A 19,251-nucleotide genomic window follows, 5' to 3' on the forward strand; every position below is an offset into this window, starting at 1 on the left:
TTCATTGTGCATTCTAATCCTTTCATAAAATGGAAATATTTTTTGAACTGTACTGAAAACTAGAGAGACCAAGCCCATGGCTATGGGAGATCATTGTCCTTTTAAGTGAGTGCTGCCATGCCAGTTTTCCTTAATGACCTGTCTAGCATATATTAAACTCCCACACCTATTAGGGTAGAGGGAGCGCAAGGTGACCCATTGTAACCGCCCTCCACTCCCTTCCTACACATGCATGCTCCATCTACCAAGCAGCACATTCTACAAACTGGAAAGAGCAGACTGTCCTGGAGAACCCAGCCACTGCAGAGCTTAAAAATTCCATGTGCTGCTTTTGAGGCAAAGTATTTGCTTAATCACGCTCTTCTGAGGAAAGCATTTGGCATTTGAACACAATCCACCTAGCAAGTTCGATCACAAGCCATCACTAAGCTACTTGGCCAGCTGAACTTTGTCTGGATTTGCATTTGCAGGATGGACTCTCCCTCCCCGCCACCCAATATCCCTTTGTATGAAGGAATTGTTGGTATTAAATTTGTAAAATCCCCTGTATAAATTCAGGTTAGTAATTCAGATTAGAGTAAAGCTTGTTTATTAATATTGAGTTGTCTTCAGCATTGCTCACCATAACCCCTTTCGGGACTGCTATAAAAAAAACAAAACATAAAGGCTTGGTGACTTACTGTGCATATGGTCTATCTACTCTATAAACCCATGCTGCCAAGAAGGGGAGCAGCAATCTGAAGGCAGACAGGATATTTTGTTTCAAACAGAATCAGAAACAGATGAGAGATGGGGGGGCTGATTCTCCTCCCTCTGTCTGTTTTTTTTGGATAGTATAACTGTGAGTCTAATGGAATTATTCCTGATTTAAACCAGTGTAAGTGACAGGAGAACCAGACCCGCTGGATAGGTCAGGGATTCAACTTGTGGTGCATTGGTCCTGAACCACTGGAAACCATACAGTATGGTTATAAATTGTATGCATAGTCCCAAAGGTAAAATTGCTATAGAAAGAGGGAGTGCAAGAGAGTCAACCTCAGAGAGCACTTGTAAGGGGAGTGAAAAATGATTTACCCATTTTATCAAGGTTATTTTATGGGGCTAGCATCCACGGTCTCCATGTTGCCAGAGCAAGCCATGTCCCATCTGTAGTTTGTAGTTTACAGTTGCACAGGTGAAATGGAACTACAGCATGAGAGTAAAAGCTGGCACATGCTTCCAATGAGGGTGACCTCTGGAGCACAGCAGGGGAAGGCAGGAAAGATGGGGCCTCCAGAGAGAATGGAACTCTGTTAGGCCTGGTCTACACTGCAAAGGTAGGTCGACAGAATGCAGCTTCCACCGACCACATAATGTATGTGTCTTCACTGGCTGGTCAGTTCCGTCGACTTAAATCGTGGGAAAATTCGATGTAATAAAACCACCTCCACAAGTGGCATAGCGCTGAAATTGAATTTTTTGGGTCGAATGAGCAGCAGTGTAGGCAGAGTGCAGCATAATTCGATGTAATTGGCCTCCATGAGTTATCCTACAATGCTCGGCTGTGACTGCTCTGCACGTTCGCACTCTGCTGCACCATGTCCATGTACACAGGAAACAGCCACTCCCCTCAAGCCCTGGGAAATTTTGAATTCCCATTTCCTGTTTTGTCAGCGTAGAAAGCTTGCCAGCACAACTGATCATGGCAACTGCATGCCCCAAATGCGCTTCAGCCAGGAGTCGACCTGAGGTCTTGGATCTCTCGGTCTGTGGGCCGAAGAGTCTGTTCTGGCTTAGCTCTGAGCCAGCAAAAGGAATTTAGATATTTATGAAAAGATATCACACGGCATATTGGAAAAGGGACACAGGAGGGACGCGCAGCAGTGCCGCATTAAAATCAGACCTGAGGCAGGTGTATCAGAAAACTCGGAGGCAAACAATCGTTCTGGCTTGTCACCAAAGATGTACCGTTTTTATGAGGAGCTGCATTCGATTCTCGGTGGCGACCCCATCACTGTACCACCACACAGCATAGATACCTCAGGGAAATCCAGGATGAATGAGGACTCTGTGGATGAGGAGGAGAACAGGCCAGGCAACTGGGGAATCCATTCTCCCTGAAAACTAGGAGCTGTTTGTAACCCCAGAACAGCCCAGCCGGATGCAGGACACCGTGAGTGACCGAGATGCCGGGGAAGGCAAATCTGGTGAGTATGTACTGCAAATCTCATTTCTATGGTTATCTCCCCAGTTCCGCTTCTTGTCATAGTGGGTAAAAAAATGAGTGTGGTGGTGGAGATGGGCTTCCTCGTTGTTAGTTCACCTAAGCAAGGGGTTCGCCCTGGAAAAGACAGTTTATATGCACAGGGATGCTCCGAGAATCCTCCATGAATATCTCCAGGAAACTTTCATTTAGGTACTCTGATCCTTTGCAGGTTTCTGGGGAGAGCAGCCTTATTTCTTCCACCATTATAGGACACGTTCCCCTGCCACTTTCTTATTAATTGTGTAGGCGTCATCGCTGACCACAGCATAGCGGCATAAGGGCCAGGCCTGTACCCAGATGCTTGCAGTAAATCCTCCCTTTCCACCTCTGTTACCCTCAGGAGACTGATATAATTCATGGTCACCTAGGGAAGATGGCGCAAATTTGCAGTACCCGCTCCATACAATCGGGTTTTTTTCCTCTGCCATGGGAGGTTTTTTGGGGTACGTAAACTGCAAGTTACAAGACAGCATGTGACTACGATAGGTCTCGGGTTGCGAAACAGGTGCCCACATATGATTTCGCCTGGTGGAATTTCACCGCCCCCCACCCACACACACACACACACACACACACACACACACACACACACACACACACACATCCTCTGTACCACCTTTTCAAAAACCTATTTTGGAAAGGTCAGGGGGGTGCAACAGTCCTGCTGGTTGGGGAACTATGGACTTATGCAGCATGCACTATGGGGATTTTCCTGAAATGGATGCACCAGCACTTACCATGGCTAGAACAGTACTACGACCCCTGCAATAGGTAGAGATTGGTATGCGCGTCTGCCGTTCCCTTGGGAATATAAAAGAGGAGTTATTTTTACATTGTAACATTGCTTTTCCTCCATGGGGCCAACTAACAATGGATACCTTGTGGTTTGCTTGCCTTTCAGTGGACAGCATGGCCTTCAGCTCAGCATCTGTTACTCCCACTGACCGCCTGTTGCAGATTAGAAGGCGAAAAAAAGAACCTCGGGATGACATGTTCACCGAGATAATGAACACCTCCGCAGCTGCTGACACAGAGCTAAGAGCCTGGAGGATTTCATTATCGGAGAAAATGGACATGGTCATGGAGAACAGGAAGGCAGCAAGAACATGAGCATGCAACGCAGGATGAGATTCTGCGAATAATGAGGGATCAGTCGGACATGTTGAGGTGTTTGGTTGAGCTTCAAGAAGAGCAGTGGCAGGATAGACTCCCTCTGAAGCCCCTGCAAAACTCTCAGCTCACACACTCTTTCCTAGCCCCCACCCCCAAAGCGATCTAGGAGGAGGTTGAGCAGGGTGCAGTACGTGCTCCACTCCATGCCGAGTGAGGGGAGCAGAACAGAAAGAGGTGCCGGCCTCTTTAAGAAATGGGACTGTGGTGTTTGCTGTTTGCACATTGAAAGTTTGCTGTTTGCACATTGAAAGTTTGTCCCCTCACAGCCCCATTACAATGCATGCAAAGTGTTGAAATAACTTCCTTTCCCACCACTGTAAACGACCAACAATAAAAATTTACTGCTTTAAAGATCATTACTCTTTCTTTATTGAGACCATGGGAATTAGCGCATGGGGAGAGGGGGGCAGTAGCACAGTGCTGTAGTGGTGGGGGATGGGAAGAGATGATGCAGATTTTTCAGAAACATTGGGTCTCACTGCAAAACTGATTTTTCAAGGCTTCCCTGGGGCGCAGCACTCTATGGTTGGCTCTCAGCATTGCACTGCTGTCTAGCTGCTCAAAATTGGCAGCCAGCCTATGTTCCTCCATGACCCAACCCAGCGGGAACTTCTTCCCCTTTGTCTCACAGACATTATGGAGCACACAGCATGCAGAGATAACTGCTGGGATTTTTTTCACTGAGGTCTAGTCTAGTGAGTAAACTGCACCAGCGAGCCTTTAAACGTCCAAATGCACGTTCCGTGACCATTCTGCACTCGCTGAGCCTATAACTGAACCTTTCCTTCTCGCTGTCCAGGTGCCCGGTGTACAGCTTCATCAGCCAAGGGAGCAATGGGTACGCAGGGTCTCCAAGGATCATTATTGCCATTTCAACATTGCCAATATTTATTTTTTGGTCAGGGAAGGTGGTCTGTGGCTAGGTGGTCCAGTGCTAACATAGGGATATGTGTGCCAACTATTGCCTCCCCCTCCAGTTTGGGGACCCCATTGTGGAAAACCCATCCACTATGTCCATCACGTTTCCCAAAATCACTACCCTTCTTAGCAGAAGTCTGTTGATGGTCCAGCAAACTTGTATTAAAACAGTTCCCACGGTGGATTTACCAACTCCAAATTGATTCCCAACTGACTGGTATCAGTCTGGTGTTGCTAGCTTCCACAGAGTGATGGCCATCCATTTCTCCACTGTCAAGAGCCAGTCTCAAACGAGTATTCATGCGTTTCAGGGCTGGGGACAGCTCTGCGCAGAGTTCAAAGAAAGTGGACTTTCGCATACGAAAGTTCTACAGCCATTGCTCATCATCCAACACCTTCATAACAATGCAATCCCACCAGTCACTGCTTGTTTCCCGGGACCAGAAGCGGTGCTCCACTGACTGTAGATGGTGTGTGACAGCCAGCAGCAAATGGGAATTGTTTTGTTCAATGGCTTGTAGCAGAGCTTCTTGAGTAACATCACAATTTTCAGTGCTGCGGCCCCTGTTTCACCCTTGAAAATACTGCGTGATAAGATGTGAAGTGTTTGTGACGGTCACAATGATAGTGCAGATCTGAGCGGGCTCCATTCCTCTCCAGCAATGGCATGCGCGCGGCAGAGATTGAAAGGCTTAGAAAAATGGTGGGAAAAAGCATTAGTCTGTTTGTTCGGGACAAGAAAGGAGGGGGAGGGAGCACATTGCATCATGGGAGAATGACAACCTTCCCAAAAGCCTCTGTGGCTAGCTGCACTGTGGGATAGCTTCCCATGATGCACTGCTTTGATATTGACCCAAGCATGGCTAGTGGGGATGCAGTCCCCCAACGCAATGGGTGTGGTGTGATCATGCTCCTGCAACTTCTAAAATTTGGCGGGTGAAAATGGATTTAAAATAAATCGACTTCACTCTGCAGTGTAGACATACCCTTAGATAAAATTCAGTGTGGTAGTAAATTGGCATGGAAACAGATTCACAACTTTCAGCATTAGGGTCCCAAGTTTCTTGGCTGGCAGTCTTCTGCTGTCTGTTTTTCTGTGGCTGCTGCCGTCTGTGGCTCAGGAATGACACTCTTGTTAGGTTCTTTTCAAATAATTTCCCCTGATTCTTCTTTGGGAAGTGTCCTTATGGGTGCTCCACTGTAGAAGTGTCTGCATCCTTGCGCTGCTGATCAGAGAACTTTGGTAGCCGTGTCTGTTGGGCCCACACATGCACAGTCTCTCCTCATGTTGTACCACGAGGCTAGCTAGCACGCGCGGGCTAACCGTCCTCTGTTTCTTCTCAACTGCCCCTGGCAAGAGATGGAGTCTTAGGTGTCCATCATTATAAATAATTTCCCCTGATTCCATATGGTGAGAGAGGCTTTCTCCTGATAGTGAAATTCACCCATGTGCGAGTGGCTGGCACCAGGGCTGTACTGCACATGAGCAGCTTAAGAAGGATCTAACTGATGACAAGGCTTTGTGCTGTTACTCCAGGCAGGGTGAATTTCACCCCGTGTGAACTTCCACATAGCTAATAGAATTGGTGCAGTCATCTTTTTTATAAAAGCAATAAGCTATTAGTATGTAAATGACATATAAGAAATGGAGGGAGTTCATGGAAATTACGTGTGATTTATGTTGCTCCTTAATTAGGGAGAATTCCAGGTTCATTTTTGTTTAAAAATGTCTTGAGTGCCCATTACATCTGGGCACTAGAGAGGAGCTATAAATTAAACAGGCCTGTAAAAGCTACCCCCTTGGGGCAGCCAAATAAACCACCCTGCATGAGATCAATAGCTATATTCAACTGCCAGGCTAAAAATAACTCCGCACTGACTCTCTGCAATTAGAACCAGGCTGGGCTGCATAAGCGCATCTTACGTGATCCCCTAAAGGGTGTGAAACTCTGGCCATGGCAAACAGCAGAAGGAAGGGAGCAGGTTTCATGATAGAAAGTCCTGTGCACTGAGTGCCCTGCTGCTGGCTCTAGAAACCCCTAGTCAATTGCGCAAGAGTTCCCCATCTGATTTGTAATGGGATGTTTTTCAAGCATTCAGGTCTCAACCTATTCAAGGCTTTAAGGATCTAAAGATAATGCATGTAAATGTTTCAGATCATGGTGATTTTGCACAGATTTTCCTGTGGGTTGTTTTCAAAGTAGAACTTTGAAAGATGGATCAGAATTTTTCAGTTTCTCATTTGCCTTTTTCTCTCCTCCCACTCTGTATGTAGGGTGGAGGACCAGAGGACTTCAGCAATCTCCCACCTGAGCAAAGAAGAAAGAAACTCCAGCAAAAGGTTGATGAGCTAAACAAAGACATTCAGAAGGAGATGGATCAAAGGTAGGTTCAGCCACTGTAAAATACTTAGAAAAAGACTTTCATTTAGCAGAACAGAAGTGTCTGAAACACCATTAGCAAGCTGTTTCTTTCACAGATAAGAAAAGGGTAGTACGTCATGCCCTGTGAATCACCATTTAATATGATGCTCTTGGAACAGAAAATGCAAAGGGCACTAGATGACTAAAAACACCCCAGGGGAAGAGCTAAAATTCCCCTGTTGTCTAAATTCTGAAGTTTAATTATTTAATTTTGACCTACACACAGGGAAGGTCAAAAGGAACGGAGGGAAGGGTTGCTAGTTATCTGTCTATCCCACCCACCCATTTTCGCAATGCATTCCATCACTGCTATATCAGGATACTAAGGCAATAGCACAATAATCTAAATGACTTGTGTAGATGTTGCCACCACAGTTTTTCTTCCTTTCTTGCATGGTTTACCAGCCCTTTAAAACTGAGCAATCATGTACCTCTGAGCCAGGCAGGAATTGCAGATACTTTGTATTTGCCTCTGAATATGAATCAGCACAGATATTTAAAGTATCTTAATGCAAGGTATCTTAATACAAGGTCCGTATCTGTTCGTTTAGCCAAACCACCATGTCTTTCAGGATTACTGAAATCACAGACCACTCAGCACTAAGCAGGTGGTTTATTGTAAATGTATCAAACCCGTGAAAGGCAACCTTGGAAGCTTTTAATTTCTGGGGTCTCATTATTGCTCATGAGTTTAGAATTATAACAAAGATGGAAAACACTTCCTAGATTATCAAACACATTCCCCTGTAATGCAAGATACAGTCCTCCAGTAGAGGGCAAATCCAGCATTAACATAGTATGGTACAGTGCTCTTGGAATTTAGCCAAAATCTTTTGTGCTTTTTAGGCTTAGGAATCACATGCACTAGTGAGATCCCTAATAACAGAAACTGTTATCTGCAGAGCAGTGTTGACAAAAGTGTGAGATTATCCATCTGTACCCATTTTAAAAGTCTCTGCTCTCCAATGTCCATTTCCTGGAAGCAGAAGAGCTAATGATTCTTGCGCTTTTGCACATTTGTTGTTAGGAGACTTCATTTGTCATCCTAGCTGAGAAGCAAGCACTTCAAGTGATTCCTTTTATATTGATTGGTTCTGACCACTCATATTTCTATGTTCATTCACATCTTGGCTACTGCCATGACTTTAGAAATTCAATGTATTACACATTTCAAACAGACAGGAGTGCTTTACTATCCTTTTCAAAATAATATTTCAAGATTAGGGATACGGGCAGTATAGGGAGAGTCTAGGATTGGCCTTTCATTTTGCATTTTTACCAATTTTTTTTTTTTTTTTTTTTTTTTTTTTTGTATTCACAAAGTACGTGTTTAATGTTGGTCTGATAACCCTGTTAAAAATCAATCCACAGCTAATTTGTATAAATTATATGGGGATGTTAACTCCTATTTCATATAAGAAAGGAGACCTATAGATAGCTGTTTACTTTTGTGTCACATGTTCCCTTTATGTAATATTGTAGCTAAAGTATTTCTCCTTAAATAGATTTCCCTTTACCCTTAACTTTTTTAATTGATTTCAGCATAACCTAACATTAAGATCATACATGAAATCAGTGCAGAGTGAGGACTACGTTAGACAGATAGATAAGACTGGTGAACAAGGTACTAACAACAACAGTCAGAGACACACGGAATGAGTTAAAATGTGAAATAATGCCCTTAAGGGCCCCAAACACAGAACAGTCCCACTTCCTTGCCACCCACTCCTTTTTCCTCTTTCTCCATGCACAAAGCAAAATCAGACACAGGGCTGCAATTGTCAAGGATTTTGTGGGAACCTCTCAAATAAAAAGAGCTATAACTTGGATTGTGGGACTTTGATTCGGATAATGCTTGGAGCAATGCTGAATAGGCACATCAGTAATGAGAACTCAACTCATACATCAACTCATTTCTGAATCCTAAAATACTGCTTGTTCCACAGAGAAAAGCCTCTTAAAATTCATCCTCAACCTACCTCAGGTCAAGTGCAACACATAAGATGACTCTGCAAGACATACCTTCTAGTTGAGCACAGGAAGGCATGTAGCACATTAATATTGGCCTTGTGATCTCAATTTCTGATATTATGCCCCAAAAGCACCACCAATGAGATCCTAGGCATTTGGCACCTGAGTTTATACGAAATATGTATATAGCCTTAACACAACCTCAAAATGCTGCATAACTTAACTAGCCACAGTGTCACATCATGTGACCTAAGGTCCATCTGTTGCTACACTGTTGCCAAGCCAAACCCTCCGAATTTAGTTTCAGTCTCAGTAGTGGAATAGTGTGAAATAAACTGATCAGTAGGCATCCTAGAAATCCATTTGCCATGGAAAAAAGCAAAAAAAACCATGGAATTTGCAGCTTTATAGAGAATCTTTGGTTTTTACATTTTGTGAAAAAATAAAAACAGCGCGCACACAGGAATGTGAAAAATTAATGCTTCAGCCCCGGGTGGTGGGGCTCGGGTTGCTAGATTTCATTTTAATTGTGGGAAAATGCAGATTTTTGTTTTTTTATTGGAGAATTGGGGGGGGTTACCATGGAAAATTAGGATCCCTGCTGATAAGGAGTAAATTATGTTGCATATTCTTAAAGTGAGCAAAATGCAATAGGCAGAGTGAGAGTTTCTGGTTAGCACTCCATTCTGTTACTGGAATGCCCACCTCCAAGCCTTTAGCCTCTTCTCTAAAATGGCATTCAGCCCAGGATGTGGAGTGATGAGAAAAGCACTTTAATATGTCCATAAGGCTGGGAAGATATTTATTTACTGAGCTCGGAGGCCATTCTTTGGCTGTGGAAAGCTGTGGAAGCTTCAGCAAGATCTTTCCTCAAAGTTTAGTAGTGGAAACCCAAAGCTAACTAGTGGAAAATGTGAGAGTGAAAAACAGTTCCACACCTTGAATCTCCCCATCTCCTCCCCCAAAATGTCCTAGTCCAAGAATTCAGTCCTTTCCTCTGATTATTAAGGCTGGAAATTTGGACACCCAATTCCCATTAATATTACTCTGAATCTAATCCTGCGTGTTTACACTGGCTCAGTACCTTTCTTATGCCACTCTTGGAAATGATTTGTTCGTAGAGCTAATTTTGCCATCTTTACTTACACTGAAAAAACCCTATGGGCTACTTGTGGAGTAAGGCTCAACATGATTACAAGTGGAAGAATCAAGTTTATACACAGTACAGTGTCTCAGGTCTTACAAATTGTTGCTAAAAGCTATATCCAGTTCTTACAATGCCTGATAGTTTATAAACTCTCTTCCATGCAGACAACTTTGGTACATCAAGGGGAGATCTTTAATTAGTAAATGGATGGCTCTAAACAAAATAAAAACCCTGGTATGGTTTCAATCCCCATTTTGTTACACCTGTAATCTGCTGTGCTTGATACACAGACTCAAAATGATGGGTTTGGAAATTTTTGATTTCCCCAGAGGGATTTATACACCCAGCTGCTGCCAGATTTACCTATGTTGCATTTTCCTTATTTCTCACAGAGATGCCTTAACAAAAATGAAAGATGTCTACATCAAGAACCCACAGATGGGAGATGCAGCCAGCGTGGATCACAAATTAGCTGAACTGGGACAAAATATAGAAAAGTTGCGACTAGAGGCCCAGAAATTTGAGGTATGGAAAGAATTTAAGTGCTAATGCACTTCCATGATGGTAGCTTTAAACAAATAGGCTCTGATTCAGCAAAGCATTTAAGTGCATGCTTAACAGGGATGGATTTAAGCAAGTGCTTAAAGTTAGGCAATATTTAAGTATGTTGCTGAATTGGAGCCTTAGAGCCACCTTTTAGCATAAATAAGTCCTGGATCCTTCATTTGTAGTTGTCATTTTACTAGATTTTTTTCTGTAATTTGTCACAGAAAATGAGTTATATAGAGTTTGGGGAGGCAGGAGAATGCCCTGAAATGCCCTGGTACTCTTACATTTGCAACAACATCAGGTTTTAAATGCCTCTCAGAAAACATAGATACCAGATGAGAGCTCAGAAAAACTCCACTTTATCGTTTCACACCTGAAGGTGCATCATCCCAGTCTGATATCTGCTGATGGTAAAAAAACAAAAACAAAAACCAACAAACTGATGGGCTCCAAAAGCTTAATCTCCACCCAACCCCCTCCCAGATCTTGTGGGAATCCAAAACAGGATGAAAAAAAATCAATTGTGATACACATTATTGTCTAAAGAAACTGCTATGATGTGATGAGGATCCATGGAGAGTGCTATCTAAATGTCTGAGAGCTGGATAGAAACCATGAGATGAAGCACATTTTAAGGAATAATCTCTGCTGTTAACAGAAAGCATTTTAAAGATACACAGACACTGGAGTATGAAGAATAGTTGAAATAACTGAACCTATTATAAACAGAAACTATTGTAATTACACCAGAAGAATTATAAGGACAGGGAAGGATTACGTTCCATGCTCTATAGATTATGTAGTGGATTTCGGTGCACACAGCCAATTAATTCTGGATGCTTGTCACATTTGTTTGCTTTACTCTCTATTGCTTGTGAAGCCCCTTTGAAAGCTGGTAGTTTTCCTTTCCTCCCAACTATTGTCCTTTTCCATTTGGCAATAATGGATGTTTGTGTGTGTGCTTCTGTGTTTCTGAAGTTATCATGGCTTCTTTCTGTTTACTTCATTGTTCCTAGACCAGCAGTACTTCAGTCCAGCTCTAGTAAACGACTGCTGCTAAGCCAGCAGTGGAGGCTCACACAATGTTTTGAGTCAGCCTATACCTTTTTGGCAATATAATTATTTTTAAATACAGATTTGGAATGCAGAATCTACCCCCCCACCTCACTTCAGATGACAGCAGTTTGAAAGTCAATTTAAGTGTTTATGCTAGTTGATTGTTTGCCTATAGTTTGGTGGTTCAAGTATCTAAACAGGCAAAGTAAGAGCAAACTCTTGGCTATATGATGCATTAAGGAGGCACATGAAACCTGTTGCTTTCTGTTTACAGGGCTGGCTGGCTGAGGTTGAAGGTAGGCTACCTGTGCGGACTGAACAGACTAGACGACAGAGTGAGATGTATGAAACCCAAAACACTTCGGCAGTCAATAACTGTGCACAGGACCGGGAGAGGTACAGTATCTGTATAGAGCTGTCCAGGATAGCATGCTAGTTGCTGTTATACCTCCCTTGATTTCATTAGAGGCAAATTCTTCTTTACAAGAGGCTGTCATGCTGCAGCAATAGATGTGTAAATTCTGCATGCAACAAGCCTAATTCATGATGAGACTGCAGATGCTACCCTGAGAAAGTAATTCCATATTTTGATGCAGAAAATTCTAATTTGCCACAGCAAAAATTGGGACAATGCAAAGAGAGTGAATGTTTTCCAGGAACAACATTAACAGGTCTAGAGCCCAATCTTGTTCTGTAACTTCCAAACCTGCACACAGGGTAAAATTCATTCCTGTGCAGGGAGTCAGCACAAGGCCTGTTTACCACTCATATCTCATTTAGGGCATTAAGTGGGATGTAAGTGATGCATAGGTGTCATTCTGGCCTTCGGAATAGGAGCGAATTTTGGCCCTTAAGAGCAGATTGAAGACCGGGGCCAGTTTCTATATTGTTATGCTAGTACAAATCCAGAATAACTCCACTGACTCCAGTTCCTCCAGATATATGTTTGTGTCCCTGAAGGCAGAACTTGGTCCTTGAATTGTGTGGAATAATTACCATGCAGGAAGACAAAGATGTTGTGTGGGGTGGTTACCAGCCACACCACTCTGGATGCTATCCCATCTTTTCCCAGTAAAGACCTCTCCAAACTCTTGGGAATGGAAAATTGGACTGGAAATCTCTCTGTCTGTCTGTCTCAGGAAACTTCTAATCCTGGCTGGGCTAGAACTATTTCATTGCATATAATGTTCTCAGACGTTACACACCACTAATGGAAATAACCTGAAAACTAAAAAGGGAAATATCCAGGTGCCCAAAAACTCTGGGAGTGCCCAAAAGGCCATCTTCCAATGCGCAGAAGATACTGAGCAATACCCCTCCCCCCTGTATATTTATTGGAACAGCCTTTCTGAACATGCAGCAAGTCTTTATGCAGTAGTATAAAGAACTACTGCATTGGCTATTGTGCAAGGTAAGTGAGAGAGGTGCATTTGAAAGGACTTGGCAGGAGGAGTTGACTGAACTGATTTCCCGCATCAGGCTCGACATGCAATGACTGATAATGGCACTTGCTGAATGTGTATCTAAATTACCAAATTGGCCCTCACTGCAACCTCTCACTTGGCCTTGAACTTCCCACAGCTGAGTTTCTGGCAGATGCATTTTTCTTGTCACACTGCTCCTGAAGCTGGTTGCTATAGTTGCCGTATATTTTCCTTTCTTGAGCAGCCCAGATGGCAGTTACACAGAGGAGCAAAGTCAGGAGAGTGAAATGAAGGTGCCAGTGACAGATTTTGATGATGAATTTGATGACGAAGAACCACTCCCTACCATAGGAACGTGTAAAGCTCTCTATACATTTGAAGGTACCACTAACCCTCAGCTTCCATTTCACTTCACTTCTTTATTATTTATTTATATTACATGTAGCATCCAGAGGCCCCCTGTTGTTCTAGGCATTGTTCACATGTAGAAAAGGAGCTGTGAAGAGCAGAAATGGATGTAATGTGCCTTGTCCTGTCAGAGCGGGAGAGCCTGGGTCTAGCCAGCCCTGCTTACTGAGGGAGGCAAAGCTGAGAGGGTGATTGCCCTATAAAGAGCTGCTGGAAGCTGCAGCATGGGGGGATGCTCTGGGAGAGCAGAGACTGCTAGGAGTGAGCAGGTTCCAGCAGAGTTCTGGGATTTGGAACTAAGACTCGAGCTAGGAAGCGCTGGGCATAGCCTGCTAAGACAGGAGCGCTTGTGAGCAAGCAGGAAAAAGAGTGCAGAGCTCTCCAGGCAGAAAGACCTGGGAGTAGGAAGAGAAATGTTTGTTTGTTTGTTGGACCTAAACTCAAAATAAACTTGAAGTCCCAAATTAATTTTCTGTGAATAAACTCAGACCTCAAGGTCAAGGAGGGGTATTTTGACCACAGAACAAGTGTGTGAAGTCTCTGTAAGTGGGCCCTGAAGTGGGGAAAACAGAGGTAGGGCACTGCAGAGTGACTTCTGACCACAAAGGGACTCTCAGGCCAACCCTGTTACAATGGATAGGATGGACAAAGGCTGAGAAAAAGGATCTGTTGTTATCTCCATTTTATAAATGAACTGAGGCACGGAGACTAGAATGACTTGCCCAAGATCACACACGGAGTCTGTGTAAGAGGAGGAAATGGCATCCCAACTGAAATTTTCCTACCAACTTTGATGGTTGCAAAATTTGGCCCACATTATTTCCCAAGCTCTTTACTTTCTACTGGATAGTTTGTTGGGGAGAGCTGTATTAAATGAACTGTTCGGAGTGTAAGGAATATATTTTATGCAAGGATTATTTAATTTACAAGTACAGAATTCAGATATAGAGCAGATGAACAGACCTTCTCATCACTGCTAGACAGAGGCTAGTAAATTTACCCTGCATATGGTAAATAAACACACTGCATCTCAGAGCAATAACAGTAAAGGCTGAATATTCAATACTAATTAAAAGATGTTCAGTGGAAGCCCAGTTTCATGACGCATCAGTGTCTACTTGTTGGCTGTACTGAAATTTTCTATTACAGATCTGATGTAGCGTTCTTTGAGAACATGCTGTTGTCTCCCAATTATTGCTATCTTATTCATGCTGCTCATGCTTAAAGGAAGTTATATTTCAGTACCTTGGCGGAGTTTGCCACTGTCGGGTCTGTATGTTCTCCCTTGGACAGGAAATCCTAAACTACTGTGTACTGTTTCTCTCAGGTCAGAATGAAGGCACAATTTCAGTAGCAGAAGGCGAAATGCTCTATGTAATAGAGGAAGACAAAGGCGATGGGTGGACGCGAATCCGGAGAAATGAAGATGAGGAGGGTTATGTCCCTACATCCTATGTCGAAGTCTATTTGGACAAAAATGCCAAAGGTGCTATGACTTACATTTAATACCCTTTTTATTATTACTTTGCTTGCTTTCATAGGGACATCCCACCCTGAAACTGCTCTGTGTTGCAGATAGAGCCTTTTTAAGGACTGCATAATGCCACAAAGTGCATTATTTCATACACTTAAATAACGGACTCATATGACTTTATGCATTGTAAAAATTTGATTTTGATTGGTCAGCTAAGGAGATACTGAGTGGGATAAAACTGTTACAATAGGGGAAAAACCCAGCCTTCTCTGGCTGAGACAGCCTTCCATGGTAGAGCTCAGCTACTGATAACCGCCAATCTACCACCCAGCTCAAAGTGGGGACTATACGGTCATTCTTAATAACTATGTGTCTTCTCTAGGTATCCAGGTGATACTTTATAGCTACATTTCAGCCATAGTGAGAAGTAAACTATTTATTCCACACTGACTCCATGAAATGTTATACATGAAATAATTTAGGGTGCTGTTTATCTTTTAACATGGCAGCTTTTCAGAGCCTAATATACTCTCTGTGGGCCATTTAAATTGAGCCAGGAATCATTATTTAGTTTTTTAGTATTTGTGGGAAGGAGAAAGAGATCTATCCAAAATGTAACCACAAAACACCCCACCATCCTTGGTAAATCAATAGAATGATGGTATTTGACTAGAATTTCCCTCTCCATAGTTACAGTTCAGAAAATTCTTTTTGGGGCATATGTTGTTGTTACAGGGGCACAGCCCAGCTAGCTGCTTCTTCCTCTGCTCACGTACAATCAGCGGAATATTTCCAAGCCTGGATTCATGCCTTTTGTTCTGTTTCCCTTGTTGCTATTTACACCTCATGACTGAGGGCCTATGTTGTGTAAGTGAAAAGTGTGTGTACACAATCAGGGTATGTTATGCTGCTCCCTGCAAGTGTCTCCCTGCTGATGTAGCCCAGTGAGCAATTAAAGAGGCTACATCCCCGATGGAGGGACATCCTCTTTCAAATCAGGACAATTTTGACATTCACTGTTAAATAGCACATGGACTTTTCAATCATTTAATCCTGCAGGTTGTCGTCTTCTTTCATAGAGACTAAGTATTCTCTGTGCACCAGGTCTTTTTGTCCCTTTTAAAAGGAAGCTGTAACTTTCATGCTGGACTGTAGGCAATAGAAATAGAAGATCTTCCTGCATAAAACCCCACAACTTTATTAATTCACTTTTCCTTGGTTCAGTATCAAGCAACGCGGTGCCATTTCTTGTTGAAATGAAAGCCTGGATTGTTGTTTGATCTTGCCATAATCCAGAGGTCTTCTGTTTGCATTGGCAAAGATAGGGTCAGTTAGATCCCTTCCTTCACCAAGATAGTCTGCAGAAAGCTCAGCGTCCTGTATCTGCTCATTACCCTTGTAAAGTGGGATAAAACAGAATGCAAGAGCTGCCTACTCCTTATACAGAGAAAGACTGAAAGCTCAAAGTCAGATATCCTGTTATTACCCTTGTGCTATCTGGTATGGAAACGGACTACAAGTGCTGCCTGCTTCATGCACAGTGGTAGTTGCAAATCTAGACTTAATTTCTGTCCTGCAAAATTCCTTGCTTTCCAAGAGGGCCAACAGAAACTGACAGGCTACTACATTTTAAAAACCTACCTCGAAATAACAAGTGTTCCCCCCTGCCCTTGTATACGCTGGCATGCATAGACACCAGCGGAGCAGTTTGTGAAGCCAGCTGCTCAGGAGCACCACAGCAGGTTTGGTGGAATATGCAGCAGAGCATGCCCATGTGTCTAAGGGTAGAGTGAAACGCTCATATTGACTGAAACCAGCAAAAGCAAGAAAATTGTGAGTAAAGGCTGCCACTTTGTCCTTAGCTCACCCCAGTGTATGAGGCTATTGAAGGAATCTCCCAGTCCTAGCTCAGAGTTGGCACCTAGCAAAGAATCTAGTACACTGGCAGCGTTGTGCAAATAGTAATAACAACTCTGTATCATCTTGCATATTGTGTGTGCTCCATAGGAGTTAGTGACAGACTTGCAATCATTTCTGTTCCAGCCTTTGGCCATTTGGTTGGCTCTAATTTTTTAACTTTCCTTAATTTTTTTCCTAATTCTCTTTGAGTGTTTTATTTAAAGAAAATATACATGTAATTTCAGTAAATACAACAACAGAAAATATAATGTCATGTACAGCTGTAATAGTCAGTAAAAGTACTATTTAAGGCCCATATCATCAAAGATGTTATGGCTCCTAACTTCCAGTGGTTTCAGTGGAAGTCACCTTTGAGGATCTAACTCATTTCCTTGATTTGGTTAAAATCTATAAAAAGAATCACCCTTAAACATGGCTGTTAAGATATCACTTTTAAGTGTTTCAGGGAACTTTCACTGAATTTAAAAAACAAAGTAGGCCTACTGCCACTAGACTTGGCATAATATCTCATTTGGATCTGATACCGTATCAGTGGAAGTGTTTGCATTTGTCCATTGAAGAATTAAAATGAAAAACACAACAGACCCGTTAACTAAAGTCCTTACAAATTTTTGCAGCGTTATTTTTTTTGCAGCATTCTTCTTTTGTTTAAGGAGAATGGGTAGCAAACACCTCTAAATATTAATTAAACAAAGTGAAATTAGGTTGATTTCACACCAATTAAATACATTTATTACACCTACAATTGACAGAATGGGTACCTGAAAAAGGCCCAGTTCTGTGACCCTTACATAAATAGCTCCATTGAACTCAATGGGACTGCTCATGTGAGTAAGGGCTATTTATTAAGCTTAAAATGGTAGGCCAGAAAAGAAGGGTCAAAAAAACCAGTAATGTTTATCTTGTTTGCTTTTTCCAGATGTGTACACATTACTTCAAAAAATCCCTGAGTAGGTTTGCATAGGCCTGTTCTCCTTTTGTTCTGCTGATTTGCTTCTACGATTATTTTAAGAGATGTATTTCAGAAGCTTTTCTTTAGAAGAGATGAATGCACATGCCATGGCCCTGTAAAAGGAAGGACGTTTTGTTAGGTGCAGTTCATTCAGCCATTGAAACTAAAGGTACATCATTTCCAATTAAGGTTTTGGCCCAGTTCTAAAGAATAGTTGTAGACAATATTCCAATCCCTTTGTAATATAATTTAAATGATACACAAGCAATCATTCTCCTTGTGACACACACATGCAGCTTCCATTAATGCTAGATTCGTACATGTGCAAACTAGGAATTGAATAGATTGGCTATAAACCCTCATGTTTATACTAGATAATACTTAGACCTGACTTGAGTGCAGAGGACTGGATTAGAAGACCTCTTGAGGTACGTTCCAGTCCTACACTTCTGTGCTGCTATGTTTCACGGCTTCTTATTGGGGGAATGAAATAAATAAAATTTATGGAATAAAATTCCTCTTTTGGCAGGTTATCCTAGAACTGCCTGCTGCAGGGTTTCTTACACCTTCCTCTGAAGTATCTGGTACTGACAGCTGTCAGATTCTAGATTAGTTGGACCTCTGGTCTGATCCAGTCTGGCAATTCGTGCATTACTAGAAATTGTACTTCTTAGGAACAAAACTGTCCTTTACTGAGTAATGCTGTGAGAAAAAGATTGATAATCAAAAGAAGTTACATAAAATTACTCTCTTAATATTAGAGTAACCTCCAACTTCTCCCAACAAACATGCCATCACTTCCTCTAGAAATACTGGCTGTTTGCATGACAAGCAATGAACAGAGTCTGTCTAAGAGGTTTTATTTCTTGACACAAATGTTGGGGCCACAGGCTGATTAGTATTTCAGTTGCCTTGCTACTGTGAGTTCCATTCTCCCCCTGTATGTAAATAAATCTCTTGTCGACAGCTCTGTGATTCTGGCAGTGTTGCAGCACTGCTGTTTATTCACTATAACCCAGGTTCTTGATTTTTTTAATTTTTTTTTTAAACCACGCTGAAGCACTTTTTATCTAGGATATATAATATGATTACTTAACGCTTGCCAAAATATTTAGGAGACCGTAATTATGAACCGGATTATGACATCTTTTTTATTTTAATTCCTTTTGTTAAATATATGTCCATAATACTCCTCATAAAAATAATAATTTGTATATAATGTAACTTAATAACTAAAGCTACTTGAATTTTGATTTTTTTGGTTTTATATATATATATATATATATAAATGGTTTTATTTGCTGTTTAACTGAATCTTTGTTTTCATAACCATTGAGTAAGACAAAATCTTGTTAAATTGATAACTTTTTTTTGTTTCCCGCTGCCTGCCTCTGATTGGACTTTTATAGCAACTTTTGTTCTGTGTTAAAAGTTTATCTCTGGCCAATGTGATTGTTCCTTTTCTATTCTTATTCTTTAAAGAAAACACATCTACTGGGTCTCTCCTCGTAGCTAGCTGTACCACCATCTCTTCCTCTAATAAACATTCTATTTTCTCATTCTTGTGGGGTTTTTTAATGATTATTCACAT

General features: G+C 42.0%; 1 protein-coding gene across 18 annotated transcripts in view; it reads left to right on the forward strand.

The window, feature by feature from the left end:
• The window catches only part of FNBP1 (formin binding protein 1), a 134,936-nt gene that overhangs the window by 101,455 nt on the left and 14,230 nt on the right, over nucleotides 1-19,251 (forward strand). For 7 of the 18 annotated variants that reach the window (XM_067541972.1, XM_067541978.1, XM_067541980.1 and 4 more), the window contains 5 exons: nucleotides 6,612-6,721; nucleotides 10,270-10,402; nucleotides 11,757-11,878; nucleotides 13,148-13,287; nucleotides 14,642-14,800. In XM_067541972.1, coding sequence (XP_067398073.1) covers nucleotides 6,612-6,721; nucleotides 10,270-10,402; nucleotides 11,757-11,878; nucleotides 13,148-13,287; nucleotides 14,642-14,800 — 664 coding nt within the window. Of the gene's footprint in view, nucleotides 1-6,611; nucleotides 6,722-10,269; nucleotides 10,403-11,756; nucleotides 11,879-13,147; nucleotides 13,288-14,641; nucleotides 19,222-19,251 lie in introns of those variants that run through there. The other 11 variants (XM_067541973.1, XM_067541979.1, XM_067541981.1 and 8 more) reach the window with 3 other exon arrangements.

This window comes from Emydura macquarii, unplaced genomic scaffold, assembly GCF_026122565.2.
Source record: "Emydura macquarii macquarii isolate MOO-44397 ecotype Brisbane River unplaced genomic scaffold, CSIRO-AGI_Emac_v2 contig_691, whole genome shotgun sequence".
Lineage (NCBI taxonomy): Eukaryota > Metazoa > Chordata > Testudines > Chelidae > Emydura > Emydura macquarii.